At 38.9% G+C, this 14532-nt stretch overlaps 1 protein-coding gene across 2 annotated transcripts in view; it reads right to left on the minus strand.

The window, feature by feature from the left end:
• Positions 1 to 214: 214 nt before the first annotated feature.
• Positions 215 to 14532, minus strand: part of CRYBA2 (crystallin beta A2) — a 114076-nt gene continuing 99758 nt past the window's right edge. For both annotated transcript variants that reach the window (XM_044075221.1, XM_044075220.1), the window contains exon 5: positions 215 to 488. In XM_044075221.1, coding sequence (XP_043931156.1) covers positions 341 to 488 — 148 coding nt within the window. In that variant the 3' untranslated portion in view covers positions 215 to 340. The remainder of the gene's footprint in view (positions 489 to 14532) is intronic.

Consider the following 14532-nt stretch of genomic DNA (forward strand, 5'->3'; position numbering starts at 1 on the left):
CACATCCAAGTCATACATATGTAACATGTAAAATGTAAATTATATACGTCCACATCTAAGTCATCCACATGTATATATGTAAGAACTTATTTACATATGCTTCCTTTTCAAAATGAATGTTGTCATGTCATATCTGAAACAGTATTACAAAGGATCATAATATCCTTAAAACTGAAACAACACTATGAGTTAAAAAGTCACACAAACATCCAGGTTTGATTAAAGAAAATGTTTTATTTCCAACGTATTGCTGTCTGCAAGTTCATGTTAGATTAAACCAGAATCATCACTTCACCAGAAAACATCTGATGGGAGCAGAAAGAGCATGGAAGGTGAGCATTTAGTGTTGAACCCGCCTGATGGACTGAATCTGGTTGGTATGGGCCTGGGTGCCATACTCATTGTAGTTCTTGTATTCACCAGTGTGTCGATCCCTCTCCAGGACGTACTGATAGCCACGGTATCCAGGGAACTGATAGGCCACCCAGCTAAAAGTAGAGAAGACATTTTTTATATCATGGATGCAAACATCAGAAAGCAGATTGCTAGCATTGTAGACAGGTTGACTTATAAGTTTGAAAGTGACCTGCTTTCAGTATTATCCATTTTGATGCTGTCCAGACATGGCCTGGTGCTTCTGTGTCTGGGCCTGTACCACACCACCAGAACGGTTATCTTTACCAGAACCACCCATAAAGCCCACAAAAAGACAATGGTGGATATATACTAAATGTATTTTCATTAACTAATCTATGTAGTAGGAGTAACATGAAAATATTGTAGAAGTGTCAATCATTAGTGCCTTTGTCACTGGGCTATATTCCATTTTATGACTGCAGTGAGCCGTGTACTCAGGCTGGCCATGCAATACAAGGTCTGTTGCAAGACTTTGTGTAAAATCTTCTAGACCACTTTTGCTTTCAAGTAAGACATTTTGCCAGATGAATCCTTATTATTAAGTAGGGTTTAGATTTCCAGTGGAGTGACAGTTATTGTGATGCTTAGTCCTTCTTTTATGTCCTTTTCACTGAAAATATGGCTGCATCTCCTAAATGGCTATATTTATAGATAGACAGATAGCTAGCTAGCTAGCTAACTAGACAGAGATATAGATATAGATGCATATAGATATAGATAACATTTATTCTCGTATCTTTTCACAACACTATAAGCTAACTTAATTAAACCTATACTTGCACACTATCTATATACGCATAATATTTGAAATAATAGCCTTGACATTTCTATCTCCCCTTTTTCTTATTATTTTATATATTTATTGACATTTGATTACTGGCAAAGTCTGGCTGGGTAGAAGCTCATTTTTAGTAGAGGCCTGGGGAGAAAAGCTTCAAGTTAATACAAAACATTTTAAGGAAAATAATTATACACTCTTCAAAAATAAAGCAAAAGCATCTGCAGTTTAAATAATTATAACAAATTAGACATTATATAAAAACATTGGTTAAGAATCGATACAAGATATATGACAATCATTTAATATTTAGAGAACTTTTAGACAGTTTGTAGAGAAATTAAAGGTAAGTTAGTCTAAAACAGGAATTGCAATATGAAGTGAGGGAAAAACAGGCTGATGGTATATTTAGAGAGAAAGTCAGTGAAGAGAATTAGACATCAGTAAGGAAGTAAGAGAAAAGGGGATATAAGGAATGAAAAGGTACATGTTCACATTTAGAGATATATATTATTTCTCACATTATTTTCTTTCTCACCTACACCTCTGTAATTGTCTTCCTTTCATTGAAATAGTGTGTATGTTAAACTTACCTACATCATTTTATAATTACTTGTAAACATCTTAGTTATTCAGTTGTTAGTTATCAAATATGTATTGAATAGATATGTTTCTGTATGTAACCAGTTTTGAGAGGCAACTTGTGCCTGGCCTACAGAGCAGTCATGGACCCTGCCCTAATGGAAATGCTGCACATCTGGAAGTCAAGGGAGACAAGATTCACTCACTCTAGGGATCTTAACCTAGACTGCAACATAATAGGATGTGCTGGGGAGACAGACATGTCCCCAAGAGATTGCCACTCCTCTGGAACAAACTCCCAGTTCAAGTAAAACAGAACTTCTCAGTGATCCTATTTAAGTGTAACTTAGACAACTATATGGCAGCCCGCAAATTTACCCCAGGGGTGTCACATATGTCCCTCTCGGATAAGGGCAGTAGGTACTGATCATAGACTCAATCTGCAAATATAGACCATACAACTTGGTCAATAAGAGAAAAAGTGTATAACATGGCTAGGCTTATAAAAGCCCTACAGCCAATAACCTAGTAACCGCCTATGAATCCATGAACGTATGAATTTGAATGTGTCTAATACAACAATTACATCTGTAGAGCTTTTCTCATGGGGCCTCCACTGAAAAGAAGCAGTTATGTCCAGTCAGACTATCAAGGTTAATAAATCCCAATACACGCATACATAAATAAATAAACTTAGATTGTCAGCTAGATGTTATCCATTGCCTTAGTAGGCCACATTTTGGAGGTGCAGACTGCTTCATAATGAAACTGAGATCACGTCTCTCAAAATATAAAACACTAAAAGTCTCCATTAGTACTTTGCCCTTGCAAATTTCACATTTCTAGGCCACAACTTGGTCTATTAGCACATCAAAGGCACTGATATTTATAATGCAGGATATGTAGATTCCAGAAAAAAACATAGATCACTGAAGACTCCTTTTTTGGAAAGCATCTTTGTTTCCCAAGGATTTATATTCCTGCTTCCATAAGGAATGACTGCTTACACAGTATGGAAACTGATGACTGACATAGATCAGGAAAAAGCATTAGGTACATTGGTGTCACTATGGTTTGATAATGGCTGGCTGTTGGTGTCACTATGGTTTGATAATGGCTGGCTCCTTGACAGAATGTAAGAAGTGACTTTATTGAATGCCAACATGTGATGGATTTAAGCCATATCAGCCAGAATGCTACATTAACACAGGCTTTGTAATCATTAAAGCTATGATGCTAAGAGGTTTAACCTGCTTCTTCACTAAACACATTTATAATGTTGGCTTCTATATTTAAGCTGTATTGGCTATCACACATGATAATATTTTAGTCTGGGACTGGTTTGTCACAAGGAGAGCCAATACCATGTTTTACTTTTGTGTCTAAAAAACATAATGAAATTCCTAGAACATCTTCTGCGTCATTGTGTGTGCAGATGTATTTAATATGCATTCATACATCTGGTTTTCATATATGTGGCAGTCACACCATTATAAATGTGGATGTACTGATACAGAAGTCACTTGTTTTAAAATATACACAGCTTTCCTTATAAAACAATTGTACAAGGGATTATAATATTTTTCATTCAGCTTTACTGTCTTTGGAAAATATAATGAACTTACTGTTTCAAGCATGCCAGATTGCCAGTCATAAATACTGAGAATAACATTCTGTGAAACATAAATGAACAAAGAGGTAGTTCTGGGCCTCACTGCTGACACAGTCTAAGCAAGAGGTCAGGCTGAAAATGTTCTGTGAAGTACAAATAATCAGTTTTTCCACTTATCAAAATACTGTAATCCATAAGTATAAGGAAATGGCAGGTTATCTTTGTGTACTGTTTCCTTACATACTGTACAAGCTGCAATTACAGACCCTTTGTTATGTGCAGCACATTATATTCCCATCTTATCAGGAATAGATTTACACTTGTTCCATGTCTTATTTTTTAATCATGTCTTTCCCTAGTAACTTCCCCACAAGGGAGGCTGCCCCTTGTGACCACAGTGCTGTTAGTGATCCAACATTTCCTTGAGTTATCCTAGGCACGCCATCTTATCTACTTGATATACAAATATAAAGGAAGACCACATAGCATGGGACAAGGTTCTAGCAACATTAAAAACTAAGCCTTTAGGTACAGTACTCAGGTATCCCAAAAAAAATAAATTAATTAAAAAAAAAAGTGAAAAAAGAAATGCAATATGATAAGGAAGCAAAAGAAGATATTAGGAGACATGTATATATATATATAAGACACAATATATATATATATATATATATATATATATATATATATATATATATATATATATATATATGTATTTATATATATATATATATATATATATATATATATATATATATATATATATATAGGAAGACGTATTAGAAAAAAAAAAACAAGAATAACATTCTTTTCCACAGGAAGCTACTGTGACATCATCTAATATATGCTGCAGATTTGATAATAGCTATGTTTTCTTATTGTTCTGTGGGGGTAAGATTTTGATAAGGTACACTACAGATAAAGCACTGATTGACTTCATTGTTTGATTTCTGGAGTATCTTTTTTTTGGAAGAATTTTGAATGCAGCCAGTCCAAAAAAAGTTACTAAAGCAGTACTAGATTTGTGCTAGAAGCCATATGAAAAGGAAACTGTAAAGCCTGATGTGATAACCTCATTATTAGGAGTTCAAGAACTGGACACAGGAAAGGTTGGTCTGTTGGTGTCAGCTCCTTCAGCCAGTCATTTAGGTCAAATTCAATTTAAAATGTATTTCTGATTTCAAAGCATGCTTTTCAATGAAATTTTTGTCTAAATGAGAGTTATTGGTCAAATAACAAAGAAAAAGTAAAGAGGAGATAGATGTTTTAGGAATCTCAGAAGGCTCATGAGGTGCACCTTATACACACAGATCCACCATTTCATGAAGAATACAATCACCCATTGGTTATGCAGCTCTGGAAAAAAAATTATGCTGCTCTGGATGTGGCAGCAAATTAAGGTTGTTTTTTTTTTTGGATTATTAAATTGGTATGTGAAAATACCTGAGACATCTGGGGATGATTTGTGCAAGTTTCTAAAAGAATAGTATGATTTTATTATACTTATAGTCTGGCAGCTGGTAAACAGGATTAAGGCTCTGCTCTGTTAATGGGCTACTTCCTGTGGTACAGAGTTTGATTCCCTTGGTCTTCACTTGACTTCTGTGTGACCTTGATCAAGTCACTTAACCAGTTTGTACCTATTTTAATGAATAGTAGTTCTCAGTTTAAAGTGAGTTATAAAGATTCAATATGGCATTACAGTAAAAAGCTCAAATAGTAAAGCTTATCTTTTCTGTTCCTTATCTGAGCCAACATACTTCCCAGGATTTAGGTGGATGTTTGAAGGTAGAGCTTTGCAGCACAGTGAAAACAGACGTGTTCAGAGATAGTATGCATCATGAGTTCATAGGTTCATTGGAGATTACTAGTCTTACAGCTTGAGAGCCCTTGTAAGCCTACCCAATAAAATCCAATTTCACCTCATATATGACCCCAGGGGGAGAGGATGGCATGAGTTTCTACCTATGCCTTGAGTATGTAACAGATTGTCCCTGTCCATAAGGGACATAGGCACTACTGCATGTGTAAATTTGCAGATCCCTATCCATTGATCCAAACTGTGTTTGAAGAGGGCCAGAGAAGGGCTCTGCTTAATGTGAATAGGAAGCCTGTTCCAAAGAATTGGCAATCTCTGAGACAGATATGTATCTGTCTAGCATTTTTTGTTTGAGTCACTGACTAAGTTTACATCTCTAGATTGGGTAGCTCTCCTGCTGTCTGACTTCAGATGTGTAGCAGCTCCATCTGGGTTGGATTTGTGAGTGCCTTTTTGGTCAGGCATAAGTCACCCCTTAATATTCAGTAGGAGATAGAGTAAAGGGATAGGGCTTTTAGCCTATCTGCCAAAACCCTTTATTTTTTTGTGAGGTACATCTGCGGTCACTATATTGGCCTGATAAATCAAGTTTTAATAGGATGCACTATGGCTAAGGTGAGCCCAGAATACATGACTGCTGTGGTTGTCAGCGCCATGGCTGGCTAAAATAGCACTCGGTATCAGTCTCTTATCTGTCAATCCATACCTGTCCACTTCAAATAAAGAGTAAAAAAATGTATCTGCTCCCTTAATCTGGTGGCTCCTCACCAAGATCCATTCCACACATTTGCCTCCTCATCCCCCAACTCTTCAACTGATGAAGTATCGAAGCTCTGAAGTGCTTTTTTGGACTGCCATTCAGAGATACCTAGACTGAAAAGAATCCAGGAACTGCCAACTTCCAAATCATGCCTCCTAACACCTTACACCTGGAACAGCTTCCCCCTTCACCCTATCCTTGCTACATTTGTGGTAGTTGTACAAATATGCATATAATATATTATTTTTTATATGGTGTATTACTGTTCAAATGAGTTTAGTTTTAAAGATTTCTACTGTCTTAGTGCTACAGATGTGTTGAAAAGTTGTTTATGAGAGTGGTTATGTATATCTGAGATGTACACAGTCACAGTGGATGTAATTGATAAGCAAATCTTTGTGTGTGTGTGTGTGTGTGTGTGTGTGTGTGTGTGTGTGTGTGTGTGTGTGTGTGTGTGTGTGTGTGTGTATGTGTGTATGTGTGTGTGTGCGTGTGTGTATGTGTGTGTGTGTGTATATGTGTGTGTTTGTCACCTTGTGTGCAAATGCATGGGTCTGTGCCTCTGTGTATGTTTGTGTGTGCACATGTGCATACACACATATAAGTATGTGTGTGAGTTTCTGTACATATGTGTATGAGTTAATGTATCTTTGCCTCTGCATGTGTGTGTGTGTGCATGTGTGTTTTAATATCTATCTATACATATATATATATATATATATATATATATATATATATACACACACACACACACACACACACACACACACACACATGGACATATATACATATATACATAATATACATTGATACATACTCCTACAAACTCTGGAGCAAACAGAGACATATATATCTGAAACCAAGGATTATTAAAAAAACAGAAGACAACCACCATGTTTTCTGAGACCAAAGAGAGGTAGACAAATGTGGTGGAATGGTAAACATCAATCTTTCGATGACATAATTGGCTGGTACAAAAGCAGCAACAACAGAACTTTTCCAGTGGACAGCAGAAAAGTATTCCAGCAATGTGGGTCTGTTTAAGGTAATGAACTTTTCTAACAAAAGCTCTTGTTACAGAAAGTGTTACTTTTATTCCTAGTTCCCACAATAAAAGCATTATAATGTTTTCAGTGCACAAGGGCAGTTTTCCTTGATAGCAATGTTACTATTTTAAAAAACTAGTGTGAATAACATTGCCCTCCACCTAACAATAGCAACATTTAAAAAAATGTGTGAGCAGTTTATAAGATGGGTTTTAGAAACTAAAAGTTCTAATCAACAGAAATAAATGAAGTTTTATAATTTGAATACACATCACAGAGAAAAACTGAAACCCATCTATACACATTAGATATTGATACAGTATATGAAGACCGACAAGGGTAGCCATTGTTGTTATGGATACACTGAATACAAGAACATAATGTTGTATGGTCAACAGAGATGGCAGTTTTAGGGAATGCTCACAGCTTGACAAAACGCATCCATATTATATTATACTATGACTAGTCCTTTATCAGACCTGCTATTAGAAGTATTATTAATGATGCTATCTATAATAATATACCTGCCTGATGCCATAATATAATGGAATCAAAAAATGTCTAAAGCTTACATAGCATTGGTTAATGGAAGTGGATAGAATCCCATTGTTTCCTAGGTATGGATTTCTTGTGGAGAAAATGGTTCACGGTGGTAGTAGGGGGAAATCTGAGATGGAAGGGGACTTTTGAAATAAACAAAAACATTCCAACTTTCTTTGAATTGCTCCTTAACTGTGACAAGGTTGGAGCTGCTTCACAAAATTGAATTCACTGAAATGCTGAAAAGCTGGTAAATGTTTTTAGATTTAGGACAGTTAGAAGAAGTTGTATCCTGGAGTGTTGGTCTGCATCACCCTTGGACAGTAACCATTCCATAAATGAAAGATGTAATTGCTTTATTTTCAAGAATTTAAACTATACAAGGGCAGAACACCCTCAAAATGAGTGGATATCAGCACTCCCCCACACCAGTTCAATACATAGGCATGGGTCGATTGAAGGTGATGGAGAACAGTGAAGGGATAAATCATTTTAAGGTAAAAACATAAGGAAAAAGTATATAAAGAAATCAGTTTGTAGGTCTCCATTTCAATGTGTTCCACTCATAATCCATTCTATTTGTACTCCTGTTCATCTTATATCTTATCCCCAGATCATTACACTGGATTTCCCCATCAGCAACTAAAGGGCTTCATTCAATGGAATTTAGGTGCATCTTCTTTTAGTTCTAGCCAACATTCAACATGGCTGGGTTTAGCAAGCTAGTTCTAGCTCTCCCCAGTTTCATTTAGGTATTTCTTTGTGTGATAAAAGAGCTGCTGTAAGACTGAATGTGAGGTGCATATAAAGTTAAATGACTGAAACAGTATGCATAGGCAGTGTAGTCAATATATATATAGCTATTGATGTACCAAACCAGGGCAAAACAAAGGGGCAGAAAGAGCAGACAGCTCAACTCTAGAACAGGTATTAGAGAGCAGAGCAGGGAGGATGGCGTAGGACATTGGGTAACGGCAATAATAAACAGTCAGAATAAGGAAGCAAAGGGTGGAAAGAGAAGTTCAGCTGTTAGAAGGATGGATAAGTACATCTGACAATAGAGAGGTAGAATGCAAGTGCATAATTAATGCAGCTCTGGGACTGACAGAGAGAAGGCATATTTAGTAAGGAAAGTACTGGCAGGAGAGAGGCACGGTCAAGTAAGTGCAAGAGGCTCCAATGGTACACGCAGTCACAGGGTCTGATACTGCAGTAGTAGTTTCACAATCTCGGGAGCTCTTTATATAGGTCAGCACTGACATGGGCAATGCCACAAAGGGGTGGGCTCTATCATCGCCAGTAGGGAACTGTATTAGGTTGGAGGTGCAGGGGAGATAGCAAATCATAATGTGGAATGCAAGGAGAAACAACTATACAGCAAAATAAAAAGGAATATAAACAAGGCTTCTGAGGGAAAAGGTGGATATAGTCTTCTAAGTAGTGACGATAAGAGGAAAAGTGATATTTATTTTCAGAAAGCAGTGAAGGGAAGAAACTGCTGTTGGCTTAGAGTAAGACATGAAGAGGAGTGTGCAGTTCCTGTGACAGTCAACACAAGGAGACTAGAAAAAGAGTAGAAAAAAGTGGCTTTTAGGAGATTGGATAAGGGAGGATGAGAGGTGGTACAAGGTGGGGGAGTTTATAGCCTTAACAATGAAGAGCTTGGGAATATGAGAGAATTAATAAAAGAGTGGGTACATGGAGGGAAGGCTATATGACAAGTGTTACTGTATGAAAAGTGTTACTTTATGAGAAGTGTTATTGAGAAGGTTTAATGTGGCAATGGACAGAAAGAGAGATTAACTATTTGAAATAGACAAAAGATTTAAGAATGGTAAAAGAGACAACAATGCCACTGGAAGCAATTAGACATGAGAAGTGTTACTGTACAAGAACTGTTACTGTATGAGAAGTGTCACTATATGAGAAGTGTTACTGTATGAGAAGTGCTACTGTACAAGAAATGCTACTGTATGAGAAGTGTTACTGTACAAGAAGTGTTACTATATGAGAAGTGTTACTGTAAAAGAAGTGTTATTGTATGAGAAGTGTTACTATATTAGAAGTGTTACTATATTAGAAGTGTTACTATATGAGAAGTGTTACTGTATGAGAAGTGTTACTATATGAGAAGTGTTATTGTATGAAAAGTGTTGCTGTATGAGAAGTGGTACTATATTAGGAGTGTTACTATATGAGAAGTGTTACTATATGAGAAGTGTTACTGTATGAGAAGTGTTGCTGTATGAGAAGTGTTATGAGAAGTGTTACTATATAAGTAGTGTTACTGTACGAGAAGTGTTACTATATGAGAAGTGTTACTGTATGAGAAGTGTTATGGAGAAGATGTAATGTGGCAATGGACAGAAGCAGAGATTAACTATTTGAAACAGGCAAGAGATATAAGAATGGTGAAAGAGACAACAATGTCATTGGAAGCCATTGCACAGTTGCATGCATGGAGGGATCTAAGACTGGTAAATGGCTGGGGGAATTTAAGACAAAGTCAGAGTGAGACAGAAAGATGGTATCACTTTTTGAGGGAGTAAGAAAAAAAAGAGTGGCACAACTAGTAATGAGTTAACCCTAGTGGAAGAGGTGAAAGAAGTTTAATTGGACTGACAGCATGGCATTACTGCTGAAGGCAGGGTCCAAGCAACAAGTAAATCGAGAACAGATACAGGGAATGGAGAAGTGGATGAGAAATGAAAAAAAATATCTATTGGAGAAGAATGGCACTGCAGATCTTGGATAAAAAAGTACACACAAAAGCAACATGGAGTGGTTAAATGATGCTAAGGGGGTTGGGATTAGGGAAGGGAGGTGAGAAATGAAACGGCTGTAGGTGAAAAAGGAATCAGAGGGCTGGTGTAAGAGGTGGAAGTATGACAACTGATGGTAAAGGCTATGGAGAACATGCAGAACACCAACACCATGGCAAGGAAGGATACAGCCCTAACTAGAGCACAAATAACTTGGGTTTGATTAGTGGCTCAGGTGCCTGTAGGAGCTGGCTGTGCAGGATGAGAGTGAACAGCTGCTGCTTGCTTGATCATCTTGGAGGGATTTGGTTCTAGCATGCAGCATGGGTGACACATAGCAGAAGCACTGGGATTACACCCAATGGAGTCCGAGCATATCAAACATAGCATGTGATGCATACTTCCCCGGTCAATTTTTCTGAAACACTAACTTTAATATAGAAGATATATATCTATATATATATATATAAAATATATATATTTTATATATATATATATATATATATATATATATATATATATATATATATATATATATATATATAAAGATAAATATACAGTGATAAAACGGGATATAAACTTAGCAAATGTCAAGAACCTTATTGAAATAACCTTATGTGATCTTTTTTTGAATAACATCTGTGCAGTATAAGGGGGTGGGGGTAATGCACTCCTGAGAGTGTTGTCCTTCAGATGAGTCATTAAACCAAGGTTCCAACTGCTTGAGTTGGTAGTAAATGTAAAGGATCCCATGGCACCTATCAAAAATTATAGAAGAAACTCCCTGATGCCCTGTATAAATTCCCCCCCCCATTCTGTACTTCTAACTGCAATCTGTCTTTAGATGCTGTACTATTTGTATGCTCTTCTGTTTCTCTAGTTCTACAAAACCTTTTCTCTTATAGGTTCATAGGTTCAGCAGGGTTTTCTCTTATAAATTCTTGTCTTCCTAATTTCCACATAACTCCTTGGTAAAATTGGCTTATTTTATTTCAATAAGACATGTATGCAAAACAAGCAAGTCAGAGTAACTACTGCCTTTTCTTTTTGTTTCTGTAGACTTGCATATCTGTAAAATCAGGGACAGCCCTTTTCATAATACTACTGCTATCCACCACTTTTCCTGATCTATTCTGATCCTCCCCCCTCCCCACAAGAACAATTGCAGCGGTCTACAAAAGACCCCCCCTTATCCTCCCATTCTAGGGATCTGTCCTTGTGGAGCCACAGGTGTACTATAGTATTTGTCCACTAGGTGGCATCCTCTCCTCATAATTCCTGTTTCATGACTTCTTTATTTTCACTATCTCTTAATTACTTATTTATTTGGATATCTGCTTTGATCTATAATAAACTTTATTCTACTCCCCTCTCTCAACTCTAGGCCCACCCCATCCCACCTAATCCCTGTCCCCTGGACTTACCTTCAGCTACTAGTGCTCCACAAATTGGTTCTTGTTCACCCTTAGCCTTCCCTTGGGTCTACCTACTCCGTTCGCCCTGCGGGCTCACTCCGCTCCCCTACCCTGCCCCTAATTCCCACCCACCCCAGCACCTCTGCATTCATACCTTTAGCCACACCCATCACCCTGCCCCAACCGACTAGTAACCTCCTCCCTTCCACACCCACTTCTTACTCCTCCCCTCTTTTCACCAATACACTTCCATACCTACCCTCTCTGACTCCTCCCAAAATTTATAACTCACATACCTAGTAAACTAGCCACCCACAGCATACCTTCCATCAATATCCTATCCCACTGTATCCACCACATAGCACAAGCACTCAGGTCACTCCAAGGCAAGTACAAATATGACTCAGTCATTGTCCATGCTGGTGTGAATAATCTGAGACGTACCTCCCTGGACTACATGAAAAGAGACATAGAGGAGCTCTCTGAGCATGTAGCTAGGGCTGGTATGACCCTGACATTGAGTAGCATCTTACCCTCACCAAGAATGATGCCACAATATGAAGACAAGATGATCAATTTCAACAATTGGCTTAAGTGTTTGTGTCATTCAAAGGGGATCCAATGCCTGTCAGCCTGGGATGACATGCTCGAAAAGCCACGATGCTTCGCTAGGGACGGCTTGCACCTGTCACCCCTGGGCTTTCAGATATTGGCAAAGGCTCTTGCTACCCCCATAGTGCCTTTTTTAGGCAAGGCTCAAAAGACAAAACTCACCTCCATAGGTATCACAAGGGATAAAAAACTAAGAGTAATGCTACTCAACACCAGAAGTCTAAACCTCAAGATGCACGCACTCAAAACTCTCCTTAGCATGGAGAACATCGATATCTGTGCAGTAACAGAAACCTGGTTCAAGACTCCCGAGAGCACCCCAGCACTACCAGGTTATACCTCATACCATGCTTTTCGGCCCCAAAACTTGGACCGGACCACAAAAGGAGGGGGAGTATCAATATTCGTCAAAGATACCCACACCTCCAGGTTGGTGGCACAGCACGAAGCATCAGAGACTATCCATGTGCAACTAACAGTGGGTAAAACTGTTTTCCAGTTTATAGCCTGCTACAGACAACCCTCCCAATCCCAGGAACCCCACTCGGCCTTCCTGAGAACAGTGGAAAATGTGAAGGTCTCTCCAAACACCATTATATTGGGCGACTTCAACTACCCAAACATAGACTGGGAGCATTACTCTAGCTCCAACACCCTAGCCCAAAGGTTCCTAGAATTTATAAACTCAAATGCTATGGAACAACTCATTACCACTCCCACAAGAGGGGAAAACATACTGGACCTGATCATCACCAACATGGGAACTCTATGCTCCAGACCAGAAGTGTATCCCTCATTGGTAAGATCAGACCATAAACTAATCTCACTGGATATTCACATCCCGACTCCACCCCCTGCCCTGAAAACCACAGTGAAAAACTTCTCTAATGCAAATTTCACACTCCTCAAAACCGAGGTGGAATCCTTCAAAGCCACCGGGCCTGTGGAAAATACGGCCCTGACTGCAGAATCCTTTATAAACACATTCTATGAACACCTTCAGGAATGCATGGATCATGCAATCTCAAATAAAACCAAGTCCCAATCCTCCAAAGGCAGACGTCCTGTCTGGTGGACCCCAGCCATAAACAAACTATACAATAGAAGGAGGAAGCTACTACATGATAGAGCAAAATCCCAAAAAGGGAAGGCATCTCTGATCAGTATTAGCAAAAAACTACGGGCACTCATAAAATCGTCTAAGGCCAGCTTCGAGAGAAAAATTGCACAGGACACTAAGGATAATCACAAGGCTTTCTTTAGTTATGTTAGGAACCTGGGTGGGAATTCCCAGATATTCTCAGAATTAGTCCAAAATGACAAAAAAACCACCAAACCCACAGACATTGCCAACATCCTAGCTGACAGGTTCAGTGCAAACTCCCCCCCCCACCAAAAGGGCAAATATCTATCCCAGCAGAGTGCTGCCCCCCTGACATCTCAGATGCTCAGGTAAGAGCTGCCCTCTCCAAAGCAAAACACACAGCATCAATGGGACCAGACGGTGTCCTGGGCTGCATCCTACATGAAGTCCAAGAAGAGCTAAACCCAAACATAAAACTACTGTTCAATCTCAGCCTTACTACAGGATATGTACCCAAAGAGTGACGTACAGCAACAGTGGTCCCTCTCCACAAAGGTGGTGCCTCAACGGATCCTGGAAACTATCGCCCCATAAGCCTGACTAGCTTGGTCTGCAAAGCTATGGAAAGGATCATCATAGGCCTCATAAATAAAGATATTGGGGACCTACAGACACTGGATCCTACCCAGTTCGGCTTTGTTAAGGGCAGATCCTGCCTCTTAAACCTGGTTGATTTCTTTGAAACAGTCACCAAGGCCATTGACGAGGGGAAGGTGGTCCACACAGCCTACCTGGACCTCGCAAAAGCCTTTGATACAATACCCCACTCGGGCATTATAGATAAGCTCACCAGCTTAAATATAAACCCCTGTGTCACTAGATGGGTTGCAAACTGGCTCAAGGACAGAACCCACATGGTTAGAATTGCTGGAGCCATGTCAGACTCCAAACCAGTTACAAGTGGCATCCCACAAGGCTCAGTCCTGGGACCTCTCTTGTTCGGTATATATTTCTCGGAGGTACAGGCCAACACGGAAAGACTGTGGCTGAACAAGTTTGCAGATGACTGCAAACTGGGCGCCATAATCGACACTCCAGCCGACAC

This window comes from Protopterus annectens, chromosome 6.part0 (genome assembly GCF_019279795.1).
Source record: "Protopterus annectens isolate FY-2018-M chromosome 6.part0, PAN1.0, whole genome shotgun sequence".
NCBI lineage: Eukaryota > Metazoa > Chordata > Ceratodontiformes > Protopteridae > Protopterus > Protopterus annectens.